The 26,714-nt window shown below is 40.8% G+C and overlaps 1 protein-coding gene across 11 annotated transcripts in view; it reads left to right on the top strand.

Moving 5' to 3' along the window:
* Positions 1-26,714, top strand: part of PTK2 (protein tyrosine kinase 2) — a 193,617-nt gene that overhangs the window by 62,959 nt on the left and 103,944 nt on the right. For all 11 annotated transcript variants that reach the window (XM_042868922.1, XM_042868920.1, XM_042868921.1 and 8 more), the window contains 2 exons: positions 16,308-16,534; positions 25,908-26,074. In XM_042868922.1, coding sequence (XP_042724856.1) covers positions 16,340-16,534; positions 25,908-26,074 — 362 coding nt within the window. In that variant the 5' untranslated portion in view covers positions 16,308-16,339. The remainder of the gene's footprint in view (positions 1-16,307; positions 16,535-25,907; positions 26,075-26,714) is intronic.

The following is a 26,714-nucleotide window of genomic DNA, read 5'->3' as shown; positions in this document are numbered from 1 at the left end:
CCTCAGTCTGTGATTCATCCTAGCATGTTAGTAGACTGAAGTCTGTTCTGTAAATCAGCTGTAGGTTTTAGCAAACGGTAGGGTTTTTCATATGTGTTCCTAAATGTTTTCTTAACACTAAGACTTTTATTTTTTTTTTGCATTTGTGGTAATTAGAGAATTCAATGCCTGGAGTTACGTTGAGTAAAGTGAAGAAAGTGCTGCAGCCCCATTCCTGGTTTGTCCTTGAAAGGAAGGGTTGGCACTTTATATACTTCTGCTGCTAAGTTTCTTCAGTCACGTTGCTGATATGTGTATGTAAGTGGATACAAGGCATGATCAGTATCTTGGTGGGAAAATGCTCATTATTTGTTTTTCCTTTTAGTCGTTTTGGGAATTCAGTAGGCTCAATATCAGATAAAAACCAGAACAAATTGTTTCTAGTTTTGGCTGCAGTGAACTTCTTAGTAAAACCATGTGGCCTGCATAGGCTGGTAATGCTGGATGTGATATTTGAAGTGCCAAGTTAGTATATCTTAAGCAGTTTTAAGTATCATTTGTTAATCAGTCAAAATTCAAGCGGAATATTGCTCTTATCTGTCATACCTTGCTTCTTTTTGAAGCTGATGTTTGTGAAGTTTTAAGTTTGCTGCATGCTTTCATGGAAATGAATGCATTGCAGTAGGAGCAGCAGCACTTGCTGTGAGTGTGGCTGCCTGGTAAGCCACAGTTCCATAGTTAAGCACTTCTGCACATCATTTAGGTTACATATGTCATATATAAGCAGTTTGGTCAGCGCAGATCACAGTCTGTACCTGCTCCTATTTAAACAATACACAGTGATTGGCTTATGATACTTAGGTCACTTTTAGTTTAAATGAATAAATAAGCTCCAAAAACTGAAGAATGGAATTGTTTTTGTGGATATTGTGTATTTTATTAATTGAAGACAAAACGAAAATAGTGTTTTGATCACTGTCAACCCATTGTGATTCTTTTTTTAAACGTGGTGGCTGCTTATGGAGTTGCTTGAAATGAATTTGAGGAGTTTCCATTAATCTGTGATTCAACTGTGTGACTTTAGAGTGTTTATTCAGCACAGAAAAACAACGCTCGTGTTTGCGTAATTTAGGTTTATCTCCATTTGGTTATTTTATCTTGAATATGAAAATCATGGTCAAGACCAAGCAGAATTAACCAGAGTGGGAGGCTATGGGCTTAAGAATCTCAGAAAGGAGTGAAATTCTTTCTATGAGGGAGAAAATCCACAGGGTGATCCTGTTGATGGTTCTGGAACTGCAGCTCTTCACAAATGAATAGTACACATCTTTGAAGCTGGTTGTAAGGCAGGATTGTACTTAGATACAAAGTTAGGAATACAGAATATACCATTTTGAGGTATTAAGGATGCTGATGTTGAGTATCTCAGGTACTGTCCTCATTTGCTGAGTCGCAGTGGTTTGTGCATCTTGGGCAGAGGGCAGAATGAAGGCAGCTCTCAGGCTTGTACTCACAGCTCTTTTTTCTTTATGATGTTATCAACTGAGTGAAGTTCAGCACAAGCTGCTGTTTGGAGATGTAAAAAACAGGCAGACTTGAGGCACAATGCTGAACCTTAACTCAGTAGTTTTACTTGTGTACTTGCCTGTATTGTGTGCTTAGGGATTTGTGAAAGGTGTTGGTATGCTGTCATTAATTTTAATGCTGTTTTAAAAAGAATTGATCTGTGATGTCTGAAGCAATCGCTGTTCTCTTGTTCAGTGGTAGGAACTTACTGGGAGGTTGTGTGCACTGCAATTCCTTGGAAATAAGTTGTGCTTGGAAGCATTCATTTTGGTTGTTGTGGATGATGCCTTGACCTAGGACAGGTCAATTGTCAGGAACCTGAATTTGTCTGCGATGTACTCGATGGTTCATCCCTGGAATGGCCATATAAACAGGGGCTGGATTGCTTTTTGTAACTTACTGCCATAAAAAATCGTGAAGAGAATATTTTTCCTTCTTTTTTTTATACTTTCCTCACTGTTCATATTCAGTCTGCACCCACATTAATATTGCTCCAGTTCTGATGGAATTGAAAACGCAGACTCATTCTTCTTCTCCAATGGGAAAAATAAATACCACGTAAGCTGTTCCCCTTCTTTTCCTCACAAGGACAGCCATCCTACAGTAAGGCAATAAACTTGCTCATAAAACATGTCCTTTGTGACTGACTGTGCAGTTTTTTACACATTTCTGGAGCTGGGACCAAGCCCTCTCAGGCATTGGAGGCTTCCTCCCTTCTCATCGGTATGTCTGCTCCAGTGCTTACCACCTGACCATAGGAAGCCATTAAACTTGCTGTTCTGCTGGAAGTGCACAAGCATGCTCACTGCTTGGCAAAATAAGGGCTGAGCTGGACAGGAGTGGATCTTAAGTGCCTCAGGTTGCTGATTTCTGTTTGTTATGACATATGTTTGCTTTGACATCAGTGGCACAGTGTCATTTGGCATTGAGTTTTTCTGCGCAGTATTATTTCTGGCTTTGATTACTACTACTTTGCATTTTTTCCTTTTTGCTTTTACTCCTTTTAGGCACGGTGATGCTATTTGTACTATCTCTGTGTGCTGTTTTGGTTAGTGTGTAAGAGGAGAATACATAAATGTTATAATAACTTGATTTATAAGTTCATAGTGTTCTTTCAAAACAGCATCTTATTCTTAGGAATATTTTCAAAGCAATTTGTTATATCTCTATTAATATTAACTTCTCATAAAAGCACAGAAGCAAAGAATTTAAATCTCTTCTGCGAGATGTGTCCTATGAGAACTGAAAACCTTCTCCAAAAATATCATATCATATCATAGGATGGCCTGGGTTGAAAAGGACCACAATGATCATCTGGTTTCAAGCCTCCTGCTATGTGCAGGGTCAGCAACCAGCAGACCAGGCTGCCCAGAGCCACATCCAGCCTGGCCTTGAATGCCTCCAGGGATGGGGCATCCACAGCCTCCTTGGGCAAGCTGTTCCAGTGCATCACCACCCTCTGAGTGAAAAACTTCCTCCTAATATCTGACCTAAACCTCCCCTGTCTCAGTTTAAAACTATTCCCCCTCATCCTATACTGCCACTTCTTACACCTGATGCAGTGACAGAACACAGCAAGGTAATGTGCAAGGTAGAGATAGCATGCTGCTACACATTGTGCTTCTCTTAATTAAAATCTCACAGAAGAAAGCTCAGAAAGTATATCTGTCTCCTGGCAAATGAGGAATAAAATATTTGTTTTTTGTGGTGTTTTTTTTTTGTTCTGGACACTTACCTGTTCTGTAAAAGCATCAACTCTGGTTATTCAAATGACTTTTTAATATCGAGTATTTTGTGGGTAGTGGAAGATGAAAAATTGAAAGCAGGCATGCGAGTGAAGTAGCTATTTCAAAATAATATTGGAAGTTCTCTGCTTTCATATGCTGTTAAAACAATGTAACCAATACGTGCAAGATGGGTCTGAGTTGGTTTTAACCTTTAACTTGCCACGTAGCGGATGTGAAGTATGGAGAAGCTGAAGCAGCCCTGGCTTTTTGTGTGTAGGTGCAAGTTGTCTGCATCTCTGAAATCTGTGTCTTGAGTTTCATTTGATTAATTTAAAATAAAAATAAAAATCTTCTCTTGTCTGTTTGAAAAAATAGCATAGAGTGGGGGAAGTGTTTGGTGAGGGCAATTTTCCCTGGTTTGAGTTGGCGGGAAGAACTCCTTAAGAGCAGCCCGGCAGAGAAGGGCAGAGTCCTGGTAGATTGAGAAGATAACAGAGAGGTCCTGGTAGATAAAAAGGATAACATGAGCTGGCAGCGTGCACTTGCAGCCTGGTCAGTATCCTGGGCTGCATTAATAGAGGGATGGCAGCAGGGAGGTCATAGCAGAAGTCGTAGTTCTGCTGCTTGCTCACTTTGCTTCTTTTCACCTCCTTTTGGTGTCCATCACTCTCTGTACAGCACTGGAACAGAAGAATCTGGCTGCATTTTAATTGAGTTTTTGCTGAATATCTGTAGCTGGTGCCATGGTAGTTAACTCTCAGATGTTTTGTTGATTTGGGTGTAAATTACAGTTGCTTATCTTTGTCTGCCTTCTATCAGATGCAAACAAACCTTATTTGTCCATGCTGTTACTCAGGAATTCCATCCACTTTTGCCCCTTATCCAAATTCCTGGACTTAAGAATTTCTTCAGTAAGTTTTATCACCTGATACATTCTGATCCTAGTAGAAAAACTGCTGTGCAGCGTTAGTAAACACTCTTAAGTGTTTCTAGGGGAAATTGCCATTGTTCTGAGTGAAACAGGATAGTTAGCCTGTTTTTTTTTTTCCTTTTCAGACTGTGCCCTCAAGGCCTTCAGCTCATGCACTGATGCAAAGCTAGGAGATGCTTCCATTTTTAACAGTGGAAGTTTGTAGAGCTAAGGAGAGTGTGATGCACTTCAGGGAATGTGTTCAGTATTCCACAAGTTGACTTTCTGTACCTTGATGGCTTTCCTTTGCAGACGTTTTGTAACACCATCAAAACTCCACGTTGCAAAAGATTGAGGTTTTAAACGGCAATTGGCTCAGAAGAACATTGCAGACTGTTGGGTTTACAAGCATTTCAAACCCAGAAAATAGGAGAAAAATTGCTTCTCTTGCTCTTCACTCAGGAAATGAGAGAGTAATCTTACATTAATTGCTTATCATTAATATATCAAAGGTCTTATGCTTAGTCTGTTGTACAGTTGTTTTACATCTGTTCCAGAAACAAAACACTTGACAATTACAGCTTTGCTGAACTTAATAACTCTATTATCTACAGTTAAGATGGAGCATGAAAATCCTTTGTAATTTCCATTCTCTTCCATTTAAAATGAAGGGTGGGGAGCAGAGGTGTTGCTCTGATGAGCTAAAGAACCATTCGTCTTTGGTAGGAAGAAGATGTCTGTGGGGACTGCGTAGGTCAGCAAGACCCCTGTGTGAGGAGGTAGCTCAGGCACCAGGAGGTGAGTGTTATTTCGGCCAGAAGGCTGAATGCTGTAAAAGTTTGGTCCGGACTACACTGGTTGTGTGAGTGGTTTCGATCAGCAGCTCCTCCTCCTTCTTTCCACTCTGACATTTACTGAGCATCCAGTACATGACTGTTAAAGGCTCTTGGTCTTATCCACATATGCTGATTTAGTTGATCAAGTGCACCTGGCTACCGGCTGATAGTTGATAAATGGCTTGAAGGAGTGGGGAAAATAAGGTTGAAGTTGAACATGATACATGACTGTTAATTGTTGCTATTTTAACCGAATTATTTTCACCCTCTTCATTCTTTATAGCAGAAGAGCTCACTTTCCCTATTGGAGCTCTGCCATTTCTCCCCTCCCCCCTGGCTTGCCCTTGTGTTGTAAATCAGTAAATGCAATTTAATGGTTTAGTTGTCAGAAGCTCAGAGTTGTCAGATTTTGACTACAAGTGATTTGTGCAGCTTATGGAAGAAAGCAATGTCACTGAAACCCAACTCTCGCTTCTCTGTCTCCTGCTTATTTTCCCCACACTCCACCCAGGTGTAGTCCAGGAAGAGCAGTGAGCTGATACACCAGCTGATATGTATGGATATATACGATACACCCATATAATATGAGAAGTCTGTTCCCTTACTATTGGCTGTATGCTTCTGCTGCTGCCTTTGCAGTAGCTCCAGAGCTTTTTAGAGCTCTTTTTGAGCCACTTAACCATATTTACATGGCAAAAATAAACCAAAAATCCACTAACATAAAACAAGGAAAAAAAAAAAAAAAAAAAAAAAAAAAACAAACCTGAAGAGATTTTATTCTGTCTTAGTAAGTAAAAGCAGCTCCAAAAATGTGTAGGTAGCAATAGGAAGCTAAAGAAGGAAAGCCAGGGTTGCTCAAGTCACGCAGAGCGGATGAGGAAAGGCTTGGCAGGGAGGAAAGGGGTAGCAGGCTCTGCAGCTTTGACAGCAGCAAGGACAAATTGGGTATGTTAAATTGGTTCAGCAGCCTTTGGTGACAACTTGTTTTCCTTTGAAAAATGAGCTTAAACTTCTGTACAAATATGTATGTGCATGTTCTTTGGAAATAATCATGTATCAGTTTTGTTGTCTGCAGCTTCTTGTAGAGGCAGAGCTGAGAAACCAGACTTGAGTTCTTGTAATGATATTTGAATGTTAAACTATATATGGGAATTTGAACTGTTCTTGACTTATTTGACTTAAAAATAACAGCAACAAAACAACAAATAAACCCTCTAAGGATGAGAATATACAGCGTAGATTTCCTGACACATTCATAGGTGTGCTTTTTTCCCTCAGTTTTTGCATTTTTCTAATTGTTCTGTGCAAGAAAACTCAATTTTTTTTTTTTGGTACTTCATTTAATTTTCAGACTTAGTCTCTCTCAAGCCTCAAGATAGGTATCTTGAGCTGGCTTTCAGCTGGACTTTGACAGAGAACCATTCTTCAGCTTCAGTGATAGAAGCAAAAGGTGAAGCTGTGGAATTGAAGAATGTGAAAAATGCATCACGTCACTGGCCCATCTAGCACACTGTCTGCTTCTTCCCAGGTCTTCCCTATGAAAATTAGGAGATTAGTTTATTCAAATATCAACGCATTCTTTTATCAGGGGACTCAGGGTTCATTTAATCCATCATCTTACAGATACCACAGATGTTAATCAAGCTCTTCCTCTTCTCTGTCTCCTGGTCTCACAATTTGATGGGTTCCAGCATTTTGAGTTCTCCCTAATAGAATTGCTGCTCTGCCACCGAGCATTTCGGTTGCCTTTGGGTGGGGTTTCTAGGTATTAACTGTGGTAGAAAAGAAGCTTCATTGTCTTGAACTGCACCTTGAGGTTAAAACAGAATAAACGTCCATGGTTCTCTGCTGGCAAGAAGTTGTGTGATGGTAGGCCTCCAACCCCTGCCTTTAGCAAGGTGTCTCAGAACCTCTTCCACGTTATGAATGTCCCCACTTTCATTCATTAATGTGTTAAGGATCCTTCATTTAGAATACTTACTGCTTTACTCCTTTGTGGGATCTTTCCTAAAGCAAACTTCTGTATCAGGTTGCATCGGGATTTGAATGGTGCTCCTCCAGCCTGTGAAATACTGCTGCATAAAGAAGATGAATCCGGCATGGAGAGTGTGTTGTCACGGCAAAACAACACTCATTTTGTGTGGAAATGCATTTGTTCTCTTTTCTGGAGGCTTTTCCTCCTATTTTCACTCTAGCCACTGCGGAATGCTTTTACGAGATGCTCAAACCATGTTGAGGGACATGGTTTAGTGAGTACTGTTGGTGATAGGTGAATGGTTGGACTGAATGATCTTGAAGGTCTTTTCCAACCTCGGTGGTTCTGTGGTTCTGTGAAACACATTAAGAGCACAGGTTGCAAATGCTTGAGGACTCCTTGCTTCCTGAAGTTCATGTGCAAAGTTCCTTTGATTACTGGTCTCTAATAACAGATTCTATTTTCAGGGCAAATGCTACTCAGCATCTTAAAAACTTTATTTTTTATTTTTATTATTAAAACATTTTTAAGTGGCCTCCAGTATTAATGTTTGTACATGCTCTGACAGGGACTCAAGGAAGACTGGGTTGATAGCTCTGTGTAATACAGGCTTATGGAACTGTTGTAACATCAATTTATTGCCACCAGGTGTTTCTGTTCTGTGAGTTCAGATTGTTGGATAAGAATTGCATTTTTTTCCCCCCCAGGGAAGAATAGTGAAACAACAGTGCACCATAAAATAAGCTTCATCTTCTGGGTCATCATAAGATATGCTCAGATCTGCTCTAAAATGGTGTAACATCTTGTGGTGGAGGTAGTGAAACCTGCTTACTTGTGTGTGTTTGTGTTTTAGTTTATTTTTTAGTGTTTGCCTTCGTTTCTTCGTGTGCCCCGTACCATGAAGACCTTACCAAGCCATTGCCATGTCCTTTGACAGCCCTGCAGGACGAGGGGCAGCATACGCCGGTGGCTTTGGATGTAATTGAGTACTGATAGAGCTGTGGTTAGAGCAAACTGAAACCGTTGTTTTCATGGAAGGCTGTATTATATTTTCTTTCCTATGTGGATGCTGCAAAACCTGTTATAGTTTTGATCCAGACTGTCCCTTCTGATGGGGGTGGCGGCGAAGGAAGCGGTGCGTTGGGTTCTCAAAAGGTTCACAAATGGTTTCTTCCACTGGGCAGTATGAAGTAATGAGAAGCATAAAGCTGAATAGCTACAGAATCAGTCTTTGCTGTAGAGGATTGAGCTGTTTTTTCTTCTGCAGACCAATATTTTTTGAAGTTTTCCCTCTTTGTGAGGAATTGCCAAAGTCAGTCAACTGATTTAGCAGCCATGGTGCCCTATTGCACTGCTCTTATTCGTGTGTGTGTGTGTGTGTGTGTGATGCGGAGGAATATCATCTCCAAAAGCTGTAATTGGAAGAATTTTTATGGTCGGCCTACATTAAACTGCCATTCAGTCGCTTGAATAAGAATCACTTTGTTCTTCGTTTCTCTGTATGTAACAGAGGCTGTAATTACCGGCTCTGGAAAACACTTGAGCCACAATAGGCTTAAGTCAAACTTTTTACAGGTCATTGGTTTTTGTAATGGGGCCATTGCCATGCAATGGGACAACGTGACTATTGTCATGCACTGTTCCTCCCAAGTACTTAAGTGCCTCTTATCTGATGTGCTCTTCTGGCTTTCATAAAAATAGGGATAACATGAGGGCAACTTAAACTGTTGCAAAGTGAATCAGAAATTAAAAGCCTACGCAGCCGAATGTTGTGTAATAAAGGCTGGGATGCTATAATCATTCAGTATCCAAAAGCTAGGAAGGGCAAGTTTAAAGTCAAATAGTAGCAAAAGCCAAATATTTTTATCTCTGATAATGCATAGCCGAAATACCTTACTGCTGCCCTTAGCTGTTCAGACGTGTCTAGCTCCTAATCTCCTCGAAGCATGCTCTCATTATCACTAATTCTGACTTACACGTTGGGTTTGGTATTCTGGAAAGACAGTAAACACTCACTGCTTCTATTTACTACTTGTACAGCTGTTCAGAAGAAATTGTGCTATGTAGGGCCTCCAGTGGGCAGTGTTCAGTAAGTAGTACTTGAAATGGTAAAGTTCAATTGCTTGCATCACTGTCCTGTTCTGATGTTAAGAAGTAGGGTTGTTGCCAACCAGTGGTGCATCTTCACAATAGTTAGAATTCTGTTGTAGCCTTTCTGTAGAAATACAGAATTGTTACTACTCAATTCTGTGCTTTTTCACAGAATGGCCAGGGTTGGAAAGGACCTCAAGGATCATGAAGCTCCAACCCCCCGCCACAGGCGGGGCCACCAACCTCCCCATTTAATACCAGACCAGGCTGCCCAGGGCCCCATCCAACCTGGCCTTGAACACCTCCAGGTATGGGGCATCCACAGCCTCTCTGGGCAGCCTGTTCCAGCACATCACCACTCTCTGTAAAGAACTTCTCTCTGACATCCTACCTAAATCTTCCCTCCTTCACCTGAAAACCATTTCCCCTTGTCCTGTTGTTATCTACCCTTTCAAAGAGTTGAAGTTTTGAGTTTTTGGGAAAGTTATAATACTGTTATAATCAGTTATAATACTGTATACCTTGCCAAAGAGATTCAGAAGATCAACAATTGAAGCTATAAGAAAGGATTGGGGTGTATGTGGACTTCAGTGGTACCAATGGATTACAGTGGGCATTTGGAATGGTGCTGAAAACTGAAGCAAGTATCTGGCTGGACACCTTGTTCTAATTGAAGACATGGATTTTCTTTTATTCCCAACTCAGATGATATTTTCTCATTATCATCTCCTTTAATATTGCAACTAGGAATTGGTGCAGACTCCAAAGGGAGTTGCTGAGTACTGCTGGTTATACAACAGTGTTGCAAGAAAATTGGGTTAAACCCAGCCTTTGAGGTATGTCAGGACTTATCCCATGGATTTGGGAAAGGGTGCCATACTGAATATTGCAAGACATCTCACTGAAGCTGGATTACTGCTTAACAGTAGACGTAGCTCAGCTCCTTGTCAATATTCTTGAAAATTTTTCTCCATCTTTCTATCCTGAGGTGCAGTGGCTCCTGAGTAATAGGCAAATACTTCTGGAGCACTTTTCAAAAGTGATTTAAAGGTTCTTGAGACAGCCCTCACTAACAGCAGCTGTGCATGACATCAGCCCTTGTTTCAGCTAGTCTAGGATGGGTATACTTATTAATTGATTTTTTTGCTGAGATGTGCTTGCCTCCCGTTCAGGCTGAAGGATGTCATATTGCTTCATTTCGTACAGTTCTCGTAGCTCATGTTTTCTGTGAATTATCTCTTCGTGCTTCCCCTGAACGTTTAATCTCCTGAAACATTGATACAATTGAAGTACATTTTCTGCACGTTTGCGGCTTGCGATGCTAATCTTGTTTTCACTTTGGTCTCTATTATATTTTTCATTTTGACCTTTTGGTGTTTTTCTAAAATACGTGATTGTGTGTTAGGAAAGAGACTATAAATTTTTACCTTGTACTGAACTAAGACCTTGAGTTTAACTGCTAAAGGCAGCATTCCAAAGGAAAGAAAATGGTCAGCAGTTGTCAGTTTTGGACTGTTCTTCCATTTCATATTGATATAGTGAAATTGTTGATGTGTCAGTTTGGACTAAAACAGATAACAAGAACTCATTATTGAAATGCTTTTAATGTGTCTGGCCAGCTTGCTTCGTACTTTTTTGACCTGGGGGGCTTAAGTGCTTCTGACCACAATTAGTGAACTTGAAAATAAATATATTTATGAGATGTGATCATCAGGAAGCATCCAGAGAGGAGATGTCAAGGGATGTGTGTTCCTGGACATGTAGCTATAGAAAGTGTTAACCAGGGGAGTGAATTTGACTGGAAGGAGAAGAGAATTACAGCTTTTTTTCCTCTTTCTTTTGAACATCAGCATTAACTGAAAGAAAAACAAGAAAAATAAGTTCAACAGGAAATAAACAGGGAGGTTCCAATATGACTTATGGAAATGGCTTAAATATATTGACTGTTTCTGAAGGCAAAATGTCTGTTATAGGAAGAAATACTTTTTCTCTTTTCTTTCTCTTTTTATATCCAGTTTGAAATCAGAAAGCTAAAAGCTTCCTCACATTTTTCTTTGTTAAATTCATGGGGATGTGATTATAGGTATCTACTTGTGCTTTTTATTCTATCCAGTCTTTTGGGAATGTGACTGTGCCCTAACTCTGTGTATGCAGCTGAGTCACGGGACCCTCAGCAAGTAGAATGTGTTGACTGTTTCCTTAGGAGAAATGGGGTTTTGTAAGTATCCCAGTGATAGGGAGTCATCCATCTGTCCCAAACCTTTTGATACATAAATACAAAGAAACTCAACAACAACAAATGATATCAGGAGATGATGTATCAAAGGAATCAGCAGTGTGGAAAACTTGGTGCAGACCCCTGAAAATGCAAGTTTTGTACTGGGAGAAGTACTTAAAATTATGCCTTATTTCCTCAGTTTCTGTGGGAGTGAGATAGACAAGTTAATGTTTGCAAGGTGAGCTGCAACAGGATTTAATGCAGACTGTGAAAATGGATTGGGCTTTAAATTCACCATGTGTTTACTGTGTGATGTGAGAGACGTTGCTGATGGGCTTTATTGTTCAAAAAGGCTAATAATCTACCCTGATCTACATAGTACATACAGAGAGCATAACCTGGGTATTCTGGTAAAATTACAGAGGGATTGCAATCCCTCCATGACCCATTATGAAGTGTTTTAGGAACTTAGTATATCCTCTGGTAAGTATTTTGAGATCCCAGGCTTGCCCTTCCAAAATGCTTTTCCCATTTTGAGCTTGAAGTTGGCTGTTGTTTCACTTTGTGGCTGGACTTGATGATCTTTAAGGTCTTTTCCAACCTGAGCAATTACATGGTTGTAGTGTGGGAGGAATTATTAATTTAGCCCTCACCAATTTGCTGGGTTTTTATTGTTCGTCATTGTCGTCTCACTGAGCACCATGGAGAGGAGCCTCACTTCATCTTCATTATTCCTTCCCTGTCAGGTATTTATACATGTGGATGAGGTCCCCTGGAGCTCTCTTCTAGAAACTGTCATAGATTTGGGTGTCTTCAAGCCTGAGATGGGTTCACCTCAGCAACATTATAAAAACTTCACCGTAGTTGTAAAGGTTATGATGAAGTCATAGTGTCAATAATTATAGCTCAGTTCCTTGTCAGACAAACTTGTTGGCATCATGTTGGTGGCCATGTGCCAAGTCTTGTATTGAGTAACTTATTTTCCATGTATTATCCATTTGCTAGTAGTGCAGACATTTTTGATGTTGAAAAGGTTGACTCTATCAGACTACTTAACACTTTATTAATGGATTTAAATATTTGTTATGACTTCTTTTGACTGTCTCGTTAGTGGAAGGGATTTCATTTCTCAGTACTCAGAGCTGGTGGTGAAGTATGACTTTGAGCTTTGATTGTTTGTACTGCCAGAAGTCATAATATTGACTTTGTTTCCATTGCAGTCATCAAATGTGGGGAATATGCAGTGCTGGTAAGTTGTCAGCAGGAATTAAGTTGAGCAGTGAGTGAGTTGTGAGCAGATTTTTAGAAGTCATTCAGTTGGTGAACTCATAACTTTGTGTTTTTGAGAAAATAAAAACAACTTTATTGTAATTTATTCAGATATCAGTAGTGAAAATGGCCGCCATTTAAAATCGAATTGTAAAAAAAGAAAAAAAAAAAAGCACAAGCAAGGTCAGCAGTGCTTCCTTGCTGTGCAGTGTGGTTTTGTTTGGTTTTCAATAATAATAATAATAATAAAGGCTCTTCTGACCTCACTTCAGTGTCTTCCATTTACATTCCTAAATCTCAGCTATTCTGCCAGATGATAGCAGGTTATCAAAATGATAACGCACATTGTGATTTGGGAACAGCTTACAGCATCTTGGCAGAATCACCTAATATCAGCAGGCCAGGATGGCTTTGCTCCACTCTCCTGAAGCATGGAATAAGCTGTTGTAGTACTGGGAAATAATGTTGGTTTTGTTGTGTTGTGTTGTTTTTTTTTTATTGTACGGTGTGTGAAATGGGAGATTGATAGCTTCTCATCTTGGAAGCCCAGAGGGAGAGAGAACACTCAGCTCTGCATACAAACAGGTTGACCATTGGGCTTGATGTGCCTCTGCTCCTTTATCATCACAGTACCCAATAAAACCAGGCAGAATAAAGTCAGAACAAAGTAGCTCATTTCTGCTGTATAATAGCCTCCTGCCTGTCTGGTTAATACCAAGAGGACTAAAGCTGATCTGTCTGTTTTGTGAGATCACAAACCTGGCTGGAATGTAGAAAAGCTCAAGTAAGCATCCTTGTTTGGTCACCTTAGCTCTCTTTGCATCTTGTAATAACCAAGCAGATCTTGTAAAACAGTCGTCAAACTGTCCTTAAGAGAAGTGCAGTTATGTTTTACAGAATTTTGGCCAAGGGCAAAGCTTTACAGTCACATCATAAACTCAAAACCGGGGGCTGGTTTTAATGGTTAAGTTAATAGATCCATAACCAGAGCTATGGCATGTGTTTCTGTAACTTAAGAGCTATCCGAATTTACTGCCTTTTTGTTACCTTGTAAAGAAAGCACTGGCGTTTTTAAAAGATTGAAAGTTGTAAAGAACCCAAAGATGATGAAATTTTTAAGGAAAAGTGCTTGTCTGACTTGTAGTACGAAGTTGTTTTACCTTTAAATGCTTCTGTCCTGTGAAATGCTGTGAGTACTGGCCATATCCTGTACCTAGGATGGTCCTCAATGCTGAATTCTGTATTTTCTCCTCAAGATGATGCATATTTAGAAATTCCCTGTGTCATAAGTGTTTTTCTTATCCACTGAAATTATGGTAAGAGCACTTCTGTGTATAAAACTGATGTCTTTCATCACTTCCCTGTTTGCAGCTCTCAAGGGATATAGACTGTCCGTAATAAATCTGTGGTTAGACACTCAAAATACTTTTCTGCTTTTCCTTGTAGCTTTTCTCCCTTTTTCTGCCAAAGAAAATCTGTTAAATTTGTCTGTTAACTTGATGACATGCTACACATAAACATTAAAGCAGGTGTTCTTCTTGTTCCCCGTGGCCAAAAAAAAAAAATAGAAATCCTCATGTTGCTTTGGTTTGCGGTGATTTTCTTCTACTGTTTGTTGTGGGTAAGCTTGACATATAACACTCAGTGTTTTTACTAGTGACTTTGGGGTAGTGTAGTAGGTTTTAAAGGAAGCAGAACTTAATAGCAAAAAGTTAAAAGTGGCCCAAGTTGAGCAGAAAACTGCTATTTAATTCTTAGTCATTACACTGTTGAGAGCAGTTAGGACTTTGGCCAAGGGAGTTGCCTTTAGGCTGCTCCCCAGTCTCCTCTGTTGGAGTTTTACAGCCCAATTTCACATTACAGGAGAGGAGCTTTGCAGAAGGTCATGATGTGTTGGTCTCCGTCTGCCAAGAGGAGGATTGTTAGACCTGCTTCAGCTTTTTTTATGAAAGGTTTTTATGAAAACAGCTTGCCAGCTCCTTCTGTGAGGATAAAACAAAAGGTTTTGCTTTCTGATCTCTATTTGTTGGTGTAGAGTGGACAGAAGGAAGGATTTATAAATAAGTATAGGATTAGTTGAGAGCACTTTAGTTTCATCAGTCTGTTCCCAGAGCCAGCAATGAGCAGGTATAGGAATTCCCTCAAGTATTAGGCATGGGAAGTATTTGGGAGAAGTGTCTTCCACTTGTTGGCCTATGCTTACCTTCCCTAAAGGCTTGCATCTGAGGCCTTTGTCTGACCCAGTATTGCCAACTTGAACTTTGTACAGCTCTGGGTGGATGTGATTCCCTCTGATTTACTGAAAAAGTCCTACTGTCATACTGTGCAGGTAGTCTGTTGGTTTCCTCTCACCTTGTGCTGTAGCTCCTTGCCTTGGAGGTGCTCAGGGACAGGTAGGATGGGGCCCTGGATAGCTTGGTCTGGTATTAGGATATACTCAGATATTCAACAGTGGTAGAGTCTAAAGCAATTTCACTCTCTTCTCCTTCTGACTCTTTCCCAAGACAACTTTACTACTCGGAGGCATTCACTGTACCATGCCCAAAAGATCAAGCTTGTTGTTCTTCAGCATTTCCACTTTTGATCGACTGCCTCCCTGCTGTGTTCACTGTGCAAGGAAGAGGCGCTGAAATTCTTGGTGCACTTGTGCAGCCCTGACAGCTCAGCTCATTGATCTTTGTTGTCTGCAGCCAGCAGACTGAGATGATTCCTAAGGCTGTATCAAGCAAAGGAAAATGTATTGTTTTCTCTTTTTGTCTCTTGTTCGGTATTGATTTCTCAGATACCATCTGCTCATTGTGGACAAATTCGCAGCAGTAGCCAGGATGCAGTTTTTTGCTTCTTTGAGATACAGGTTCATACTGTTGGCTGTGTCTTTTGCCGCTAGATACGAAAATCACTTGGAAACAAAACAAAAAGTCAGTGGCATAGCAGTATGTAGAATAGTAGAATGACTTGGGTTGGAAGGGATCTTAAACCCCACCCAGTTCCCATGCCCTGCCATGGGCAGGGTTGCCACCCACCAGCTCAGACTGCCATCAAACCTGGCCTTGAAGGCCTCCAGGGATGGGGCATCTTCAGCTTCTGTGGGCAGCCTGTGCCACATTGTTCTACCACAGTTGCTGGGAGGGCGTTCAGTGGTGATCTTCATGGTGCCTCGTTGAAGGATGAATTTCACTCTGGATGGTCTGAGTTCCACTGCGTCCGAGAATAGCTGAAAATCTGATCTGATTTATAGAAGACTGATCTTCTATGGTCTTAGCATTAAATTGGGGAGGCTGGTGTTGGTGTGCGTCGCCATCATATAGATTCGGATTTGTGTCTTGGGTGTCAGGGTTTCCCAGTGCCAGTCTTTGGGCTTCTGTAAGGCCAACTTTGAGTGAGCGGTCCTGGCAGTGGGAGCTCCTGGTAAAACTGGAAGTCAGCATTTGCTCTTCAAAGGAGGATGACTGGATCAAGATACAGAAAGTGAAGGAAGAAGTCTTGTATAAGATGCCGCTTCTGTTATGTGTGCTGTACACATTAGATTGATGTACTCTGTGAGGTTCACCATTTTTTTGATACTACTCTGAATAGATTTTGTTTTAGTAAACTGTTCTAGTAGGGAGCTCCGAATAAGCAATTAAATGAGCCTTAAAAATTAGTCTTGCAGAATTTGCGGTAAACGTTTTGTCTGAATCAGTCTAAGAATTTGGGCATAATGAAAATTAATTTATTTTCTGTTTCCCTTTTCCAGAATATGACAGATACCTAGCATCTAGCAAAACCATGGCAGCAGCTTACCTTGATCCAAACTTGAATCATACACCAAGTTCAAGTGCAAAGACGCACCTCGGTACTGGGATGGAGCGTTCCCCAGGGGCCATGGAGCGAGTCCTAAAGGTTTTTCACTACTTTGAAACCAGCAGTGAGCCAACGACGTGGGCCAGTATTATCCGGCATGGCGATGCTACTGATGTTCGAGTAAGTCTGGTTTTAGTGTTCTCCTGCCCTCCTTAGGTTAAATGCAAACTTTACCGTCAAAAGGTGAAATCTGGAAACCAGGAAACACAGAAGATTCACTGTTTATTTTGAAATAATCTTTACCTGTTGTATGCTTTCAGTAATTTTTGCAAAAAGGCTTTAAGTGGTACCAACTTTCCTTCGGGGAGAGAGGGGAAGAGCTGTGGAAATTGATGTATGATAGTTTACTGCCTTGAAGAAACAGAAGAAGTCTTTCCCTTTTGCAGAACAGAAACTTGAAATTTCTAGAACTGGTTGTCAGTTTAAATACTACTACTGACTTACGTCATTCAACATTTACCTCTTTGTATTCCCCAAAATTGTGTGTGGTGATGGGAGGAAACGTAGGAGAGGAGAGGTATCAAATGGCTTTCTTCTTGTTCTTTATTAAAAGAGGTAGGGAGATCAACTCTTTGAAAGGGTAGATAATAGCAGGACAAGGGGAAATGGTTTTAAGTTGAAGGAGGGAAGATTTAGGTTGGATGTCAGGGGGAAGTTCTTTACAGAGAGAGTGGTGAGGTGCTGGAACAGGCTGCCCAGACAGGCTGTGGATGCTCCATCCCTGGAGGTGTTCAAGGCCAGGTTGGATGGGGCCCTGGGCAGCCTGGTCTGGTATTAAATGGAGAGGTTGGCTGCCCTTCATGCATTGGAGGGTTTGGAGCTTGATGATCCTTGAGGTCCTTTCCATCCCAGGCCATTCTGTGATGCTGTGAAAGTAAAAAAAGGTAAACAATTGTTTAATGTATGTAAGGATATGTTGTTTTTTTCTTTTAATTCTTGTTTAAAAAGTATTTCCTTCCACAGTGGGGGAATAAAACATTTTACAGCAAAGCCGTTTCTTCCCACCTCTCTTCCCCTCCTCACCCCAGTAGTCATCTGTTTTTATTTGTACAGTGCAGTCCTTCAGCTAACTTGAACAAAAAAAAAGAAGACTAAGGATTGTTTTAGTAATTTAGGTATGTGTTATCTTAAATACATGTGTAAGTATACATATGCATGAAAATATTGTGTTTATTTCGGAGAGGGTTAAACAGGTCTGTGTAGAATGTGTGGAATAGTAATCTGACTATGAGACCCTTTACTTAGTATTTGCTACACTCATTCACATTCTGAGGTCTTGTATGAAATGAACTCTGTTTGGCATTTCAAGTACTGTTACAGCTTAGTTGTTTGCTTGTTTTCAGCTATTGTCCAAGACCAGTCTTGCCTTGTGGTAGGTGGTTTACAGGGTTGGCTTTGTTCTGCAGGGTTCTTGCTGTGCAAGCGGGTTGCCACCTGCCCATTCCTTCCAGCATCTGTATTCTCTGTACAGTACTTTAAATCCCAGTAACGAGTTTTGAATGCTTTCTCTTCCTTTTCTACTACTTTCTAGCATCTCTGTGTATAAAAAGACCCTCAGACCATTATTAGGTGGAGTAAGTTTTGCTGCAGTGATCACAGACTTGTGAAATTCAGGGATTTTCCTTGGTGATCATCCGAAAATCTGTCTCTTGTCAATTTAATCAGTTCGTATCTCTGTATAGGGATAACTTGGTGGCTAGACAAATTAGAGGTACGCTGGTAGGAATCAGTGTCATCAGTAACATACACTTATTTTACACGAAACAGGGTTTTTTGAGTGCTACATCATGTCTTAATTACCTGACTGAAGTATATTGATTTGATGTATCCAGTGTGATTGATTTATTTCACGAAGTCTATTATGGTGCGCCAGAGAGGAAAATTGTGTCAATTTTTAACCTTGCAAGTTTCGGCTGTGGATTTGAATATACCATATTTGAAATCCAGGTTATCTTTCCAAAGCAATATGTAGAAATAAAAACAGATCACATCTCTGGTTTCTTTGATTAAAAAAATTCCAGCGGTTCTGGGCTTTTAGAATGCAAAATTTATACTCCATGTAAAAAAATCCAGTGTTGAGTTGAATTTGGAGAGCCATATGCTCTTATTTTAAGCAAGAAAGCATAGTGGTTTTTTTTATTTAAAGAATTAAAAGATAGGTAGCAGTTACCAGAGGCTTGCCTTCATTTTTGATTTTCATATATGTACATTTCTTTGTATGTTTGTTTCTAAAGTAATTAATATCTTTGTATTGTTCTCCTTTCCCAAGAACAAGAACATTGGGCAAGCGATGACTCACTGCTACTTCCACTCATGTAACAAAGCAGCTGCCTTCTTATTTTGGCAGAGTGAGAAGTCATTGTGGATATGAGCAGGTACTCATAGCAGTGGCGTAGCACTGACGGATTGCCATGTCCTGACATTTGTTTTAGAAACAGTGAATGGTTGTTGGAGTACAAGCCTTCATTCCATTGAAATGACTGCTGTTTGACCAAGTTAAGTAATTTAAGGTGAAAGCAGCCTTGAAAGGTTTTTTATGCCTTTGTTTTTTCCTTCACCTCTTACAATGGAGACTGACTGCAGTAGAGCTTCCATTTCTTCTGTGGGTTACAAACTGGAAGGAGGCTGATGCTGGGTTTGTCTCTTGGCTCATTTCTGTGAACTCTTGGAAGTATTCAGCAGTGAATGCCTTTGAGAAAACTGTGCAACTAAAAGGGAAAGAAAAGGTTTTTTTCAAGATTTCTCCCTGATTAGTGTGGCTGCTGGAATGATGGCCAAGGAACCTTTCCAGCCTTGAAAGGAAGGCAGATTTGGACTGGAATCTCCAGAGCAGCCAATTTCAAGGTATTTCTGCTGATAAAGCAGAGGACTTTGTGTTATGTGCTAACACTGAAGGAAAGTCAGGAAAGAAACTTCCACACTTATTTTTAGTGCTTCCCTAACATAATATCTTCTGTTTCAAGTTAAACTGTATTTGCCTTTGACAGTGGAAAGGATGTGTTTGGTTAAAGAAGTGAGGAAAAACCCTCTTTCAAAAAACAAACAAAAAACTGAGGTCTTTTATGATTTGTCAAGAGCAGGGTAGAAAACATCTTTGATCACTAAAGAGGAAAACCTTTATAATGAAAAGACTCTCATTGTTAAGCTCAGATGAACGTAACTTAGCTTTCTATAAGAGTCTCAATGTGCCCAGATTAAAGGTACAATTTCCTTGCTGTTTTTCTTGAAATATCTTTAAACAGGACAGCAGTATTTACGTGTGGGCTTTGCTCTAAGGAGAACTTGATGACTGTTACTGTTGTTTCTGGATGGATTTAGACCCTCAAAGTTAGCTGTTTCCTCTGAAGGATGAGCCCATATTCTCCAATGGATTGAAGAGCAACTTTTCAATTCTTAGAAATGCTTCTTTGGATTTCAGAGAACTGACACACTCTTTCATGTTCTTTTTCCCTTGGTGTTGAACTGAAGACATGCTTCATTTCCAAAAGAAAAGAAGTTCTTTATGGCTGTTCAAACATTGGCCACCTACAGCAAGTGCTTGGCTATATTTGCTATGCAGAAAAGGAAAGGTTGTTGAACTTGTTATTTCTGTTAATATGTGTTTTCTGTGTGCACATTCACAAAATTGGATTTCCAGGGCTTGCTCTGCCCTGTTCACAGCCCCAGCACCGGAATGCAGTGGGGTGGGTGCTGCTGAGACGGGATTTCTTTGGTCTCGAGTGCACCTGGAATGTAAACAATGCCACTGAATTTTGAGCTGCAATTACAGGTAAATTGCCTTTCTGTTTCCAGAAGATGTGGCTGAAGCAGAGAAATAAATGCGTTGTTGACATTTAACAGATTGAGGGATGAGAGGAGTGGATTTTTATTAAACAAGCCTTTGAAAATCTTGTGCAAACTGGTCTAGACAGAAGACTTTTTGCTCAACTGCAGTTCTGCTTCATGCTCTGCATTTACACTCAGAGGCATCTGGCTCGCTTCTGTTGTATCTTTTCAACTTCTAGTCTTCCAGTGCTATCCTAGAAAGCATGGGTGTGTGATCAGAAGAGCTGTGTGATCCCAGCCAGATCCCTCACTGGAGATTTTTAGGAGGGCTAAAGCACATTCTCTCAGTACTTCACTAAAGCAGTTAAGTAAGCTGCATTACTGTGCTATTCAGCGTTCCTTACTTTTTTTTCCTGTTTACCTCTCCTGTTCAATCCATACCCACCATTTTTACCATCCAAAACTATTTGCAGTTTCCATGTCTAAGTCTGTCCTATAGTGACTGTGTTTAATTCTTTTTGGCTAGCTGTTCTTGCAGCATTTCTCTTCCTATCAGGTTTGTCTGAATGAAGCCCTTGAAGTTTTGCTGGTGTTTCTGCACTGTGGCTTCTTGGTGTGTTTTACGCAGCACTACATGACACCTGAATGTTTTACAGTTCCTGATGGTGGAATGGAGTCTATTGCACAGGTCTACAACTCAAGTGGTTTCTTAGAATGCACTTCTGGCTGCTGTGCCAGCTTCCCTCTCACTGTTCTCTCAAGCTGCTGTCTCAGGTGTGCCAGCACAGGTATGTGAATGTTTGGCAAGCTTGATTGAAGTCAGAATAGATCATTCTTTTAGTGGAGTTTCTAATCCCAATCAGTTTTGCAGTGTTAGCTGCATCATCATGCGGGTGGATGCAGCTAAGACAGCTGCAGGGTGAAAGGAAATATCTGTTTATGCTGGCACTGCTCAGGTTTGCAGATTTACGGCACCACCGGGGAAAGAGCCTCATTTGTGAGGATTCCTCATCATCCACTGCAGCATGCCTGGTCTCCAACCACACCTTGGGAAGAATATTGCCTGTCTTGAGTGATAGGGCAAAGAAAGAATTAGAGGCATGTCAGCCTAGCTTCAGTCCCTGAGAAGGCTTATTTCTAGCCATGCTTGTACCCATCCATCTTCATTTCTGTCCTGAGCATGCTGTACAACTGCTATAATTTATCTTTCTGTAAAGAAGACTGCTAAGGTATTACATAGTAGACCTCATCTGCTAGGTTTTTCTTTTAAAATAGATTTTTCTGATAACACAGTATAGGGCTAAAGGATTAGCCACACAAGAAGTCTTTCATACTCACTGGGGAGAGCTTGTGAACAGTAAGGGAGCTCAAAACCAGCTAAGTTGTACTAATTGTGACAGATATACTTCTGGTCTTCAGGGTGGCTGCTTTACTTTTGCATGATACTCTAGATATCCTTGGATTAAAGAGATGCACTAAACAATGCTTTAAAAACTATATAAATAACCCTTTGATATTTTACTGAAAAAATCTGGATCTACAGGTGGCCTCGAAGTCTACAACAGCTCTTGTTCTAGAATTGAGCTATACAGAGTTGGACACCAGGAATTTGCAAGTAATCTGAGAGTAAGGAGTATCGAGTTCTGGATGCTAAGCTTCTGGAAAACTAAACATTTAAAACACTTCAAAAGCACTAAAGTTTATTTACAAAACTGTACCAGCATGCAGTAGGATCAGAAAAGGGCTAATTCAGTTGAGGGAACTAGAAAGCAAGGCTCTACCAGTTCTGTTTTGTGTGATCTTTGTATGGCTTAAGTGTGAGAGATGCTGAAATGCTTAGATTGCTCTGTTTTCTGAACTGATGATGTCTGTGCACTTGCAGAAAATGCTAGGAACCTAAATAACATAATTTTGGGCTATTGTTTCAGTACCTACTTGTTCAGTGACAGAATTCCTTTTCACCTGACTTAGTCAGACTTAACTTTGTCATGTGATGTACAAACATCTACTGCATCAGTACTGGAAAGAGTAAGAGGGAGAAGAAAACGTTAACATGATTATGAGAGAGAAGGGCTATGGCATTTGGGGTTCAAATGTCAGGCATACATCATCAGAGGACACCCAAACCTGAGTGTTGTGAAGGCATTCTGCACTTCCATAGAAGTTCTAAATCTAATTTGCCCTAAACCTTTGCAGTTGACTTCTGTTTGGATCTTGAATCTGTTTGGATCTGTTCGCATATACATATTTATACGTATTTATACATATTTATACACATAAATATACATATTTAAAGTACTTCACTAACATTAACGCTGTGTCCATGTGTAGAAGGTGCTGCTTGAAGACTAGAAGAAGTCTTTTCTAGTGCAGAAGTCTTCCTTCCTTCTAAATAGGGAAATTAGGTTTGTAGTCGCAGTGGGAGTGTGTTATTCCAGCTTCAGTTTATTCATAGTAGCACTACAGCGTTGTTAATTTACAAGCAAGCAATTCATTTTCACTCATTTGCAGAATCACAGCATAGTACTGATGAACTCTGAGAGAGCCTAGTGCATCATGGAGTGCTGGCATTGGTGGACAAAGGGAATGCAGCTGATGTTGTCTGCCTGAACTTGTGCAAGGCCATTGACATAGTTCCGCACCACGTCCTTATCGTCCTTATAAATTGGGGAGATATGAATTTAAAGGCTGTACTGTTAGGTGCAGATAAATAACTGGTTGGATATTGAAGCCAAATTGTTGTTGTCAGTGGCTCTGCAATCAGGTGGAGGCTCATCATGAGTGGTGTCCCTTAGCAGTCCATCTTGGAACTCTGCAACAGCTCTATCAGCAGTGAATGCAGCGGCAGTGAGTGCACCCTCAGCAAGTTTCTGATGACACGACACTGAGTGGTCTTAACAGAAGGTTAAGAATGCTATCCAGAGGGACTTTGACACGCTTAAAAAGTGGTCACATGAGAATCTAATGAGGCTTAACGAGGCCATAATGTGAGGTGTTGCACTTGGGTCAGGGCAACCCAGTTACAAGTACAGACTGTGAGAAGAACTCAGTGAGAGCAGCCCTGTGGGGAATGACTTGGGGGTCCTGATGAATGAGAAGCTGAACATCGAGCCAGCAGTGTGCTCTTGCAGCCCAGAAGGCCAATAGTATCCTGGGCTGCATCAACAGAAGGATGGCCAGCAGGGAACGGGGAGGGGATTGTCTTCCTCTGCTCTGCCCTTGTGAGGCCCCATCTGCAGCACTGTGTCCAGGCCTGGGGTCCTCAGTCCAGAAAGGATGTGGAGCTGTTGGAGCAGGTCCAGAGAAGGGCCAATAAGATGATGAGAAGACTGGACACCTCTCCTGTGAGGAATGGTTGGGAGAACTGGGCTTGTTTATCTTAGAGAAGACTCTGGGGAGACCTCACTGTGGCCTTCTAGAGTGGCCTTACAAGGAGGAGGACTGACTTTTTACATGGTCTTATAGTGATAGAAAAAGGGAAAATGGCTTTAAACTAAAAGAGAGGAGATGATTTAGGTTAGATGTTAGGAATTATTTTTTTTTCTTGAAAGGTAATGAGGCAGAGTTTGCCCCATCTCTGAAGATATTCAGGGCCAGGTTGGGTGGGATACTGGGCAGATCTAGTGCTTGGCAGCCCTGCCAGTGGCAGGCTGTTGGAATTAGGTGATATTTAAAGTGCCATTCTGCAACTTTGTGTCTTTCAGCCTTTCTCTGGCCAGTCTTGATTTTCAGCATCTTCCTAACTGTACTTTACTTTAAATTCTATTCTTGGATGCTTTTAACTTCTAATTGAGGACAAATATTAATCTATTTTGCAAATTACCTGTTGAGTAACTGTGAGTTATTTGAACGAATAAGTGAAAACCAGTGCTATCCAGCTTTGTGGTTCTTTATGAGGCTTTATTTTTAATTTTGTGTTTGCCTCCACTCTTGAGCTAAAGGGAGGGACCAGATGACCTATCACCTGTTACTGATAGAAGATTTCTCTAAGGGCTTTCCATTCTCTTTTGCTCAGCTGTACTGGCCTACTCTGTGTTTGGGATGTAAATGTCGGCTCTGCAAACCTAATTAAAGACAATGTGATTACAGTAAACAGCACCCAGCTTACATATGGTTGTGTGACTTCACTGCAGCTCTGTGTTTAGATGAGTGTGACAACAGATGGGTGAAAACTGGTAGAAATTGATATTCACATGGACACTCAGTTTACACCCGAAGAAAAATGCTGTTCTGGTGTAGATGTCCACTGGAGTCCAGCTCTCCTGCCAGGATTTCCAGCTGGGATGGGTTTGAAGCTCTGAGTTTGTCACCGAAGTTGGCAGTGTCATCAAGATGTTCCTTAACTGTTTGGTTTTCACTGAAGAACGCCTCTGAAGAGCTTCCTGAGCTAAGAGGTGGTTGCAGTCTATCTGAAGAGGTTTCAGTTTTCTTTGGTGATACTGAAGGTTGTTAGGTGTAAAGGAGTTGGACTTAATAATCCTTATGGGTCCCTTTCAACTCAGAGTTTTCAGCAGGGTGTTTTACTGTCTGTGTGCAGTGGTTAAACAGTTAAATATTTTCTTTAGAAATTTTCTATAGAAACTTCTGATTAAGCATTCGGCTCTGCTCCTGGGGAAAATATCAGGCGTGCTCGTGGCAAGGCTTCTCGCACTGTGACTGTGCAAGACAGAGGATCTGACACTGGTCCCAACGTGCAATGGTGGTGTCTGTGTTTGGTACTGTGAGCATCTCCACGTGGCTTGCAAGGCTGTCTTAAATTATGTCTTTGGGATATAAACTCATCAATTTGGGGAAGCAGTGTCAAACCACATCTGGCAACATCTGGCTCCTTTAACCTGTGCGTTGATGTTCTCTGAAACGTTGTGCAAGAAGCAACATTTTGTGTATATGGCTATGTATATATCTATGGATAATGAGCATTTTCAGTAGGATGCATCCAGCTCAGAAGGGAAAAAATGATTTTCTGAAAGAAGCATCTGGCAGCAGTGATAGCTGTGCTCCTGCTGGGCATGGGGCTCAGCCCTGGCAGGACTCTGCTGCCCTGCAGCTTACTCTCTAGCAGGCTGTGAGGCAGCAACTTTGGTCCCCTGCTGACTTTTTAATCTGGGTAAGAGCAGAACAGCCCAGCACATGGCACTAGAGAGATTGCTAATCCATCATCTACTAACACGTTGTAATTTAATAGTCCCAAATAATTGTCTCTTGCCTCATTTTATGTGGGATTTGTTGGAGCTCAAGAAGAAAGGAGTGGGGGACGTCAAGAGGCTGTGATGTGACCTGCTAAATCCTGGCAATTCAGGCACTAAACAGGATGAGCATCTAAGATGTTTTTCCAGTTGCACATTGGGTGATTGATTTTTTTTTTTTAAAGATCTGGTGCTGCTTTTTCATATTTTCCTTTCATCCACAAATCTGTTTTTTTATATTTTGCTTTTTACATTATGTTACTTTACATGAAAGGAATAGGGGCTTAATTGTGGTAAGATTCGTAGAAGCCTGCATATGTGATGATTTCTGCCAATAAAGCTTCAGAAATTGTAGATGTTTGTCCAAAACAGTAGTTTAAATTGTTTAGTATTCTTAAGTAAGGTGCTGTCTGTTCATTGCTTAGTATAGTTTTGTGTAGTGTTTGACATGGTCACATTTTGAATTCTTACTGCAGAATTAATTTATTTACAAATACATATTGCATTTTATGGCTTTTAAGGAGTGTGTTTCGCTGTTTTAGGGCATAATACAGAAGATCGTGGACTGTCACAAAGTGAAAAATGTGGCCTGCTATGGGTTGCGACTCAGTCATCTGCAGTCTGAGGAGGTTCACTGGCTGCACCTGGACATGGGAGTATCCAATGTGAGAGAGAAATTTGAACTAGCACATCCTCCAGAAGAATGGAAGTAAGACCATGAATCTGTTCAGTGTCAAAATCATGTCATATGAGTCTGTTTACGTTGTCATGAAAGTTGACTGTAATTTCCTTTATTAAGCAAGATCTTGTAAAACAGAAACAAAACAAGACTTGTTGCATCAGAGAGCTGGAAGTGGTGAAGTATGCTTTTTGTTGTTGGAAGGGATTTCCTACAAACCGAGAAAAACACATACATGTAACCTGGGATTTAGAGGAGGCATAAAGTAGGAGCAGAAATCTGGCACATGTCCTGAAGATCTGCAAAACTTGGGCTTTGTTTAGCGAACCCTGTCTCAGGTTTTGTCGTCCCTCAGGTTTTAGTACAAGAATCTTGGTGTTATCTCCACCTCCATGGACTGCCCAGGGAGGTGGTGGAATCACCGACCCTGGGGGTGTTCAAGGAAAGGCTGGATGTTGTGTTGATGGACATGGTTTAGTGGGAGCTATTGGGAGTAGGTGGACGGTTGGACTGGGTGATCTTTTAGGTCTTTTCCAACCTTGGTGATTCTATGATTCTATCTCTGGTGTATGTACACCTCTAAAAATTTTAAAAGATCCTATTGCTTAACTGAAAACAAGAAGATATTGTTACACATTCACTGTATTTATGCAGACTAAACAGGAGAGTT

The sequence above is a fragment of the Lagopus leucura genome, unplaced genomic scaffold (genome assembly GCF_019238085.1).
Source record: "Lagopus leucura isolate 7727_CA_CO unplaced genomic scaffold, USGS_WTPT01 Super-Scaffold_100002, whole genome shotgun sequence".
NCBI lineage: Eukaryota > Metazoa > Chordata > Aves > Galliformes > Phasianidae > Lagopus > Lagopus leucura.
Note: the sequence above shows the minus strand (reverse complement) of the source record. Positions and strands in the feature narration are given on the sequence as shown.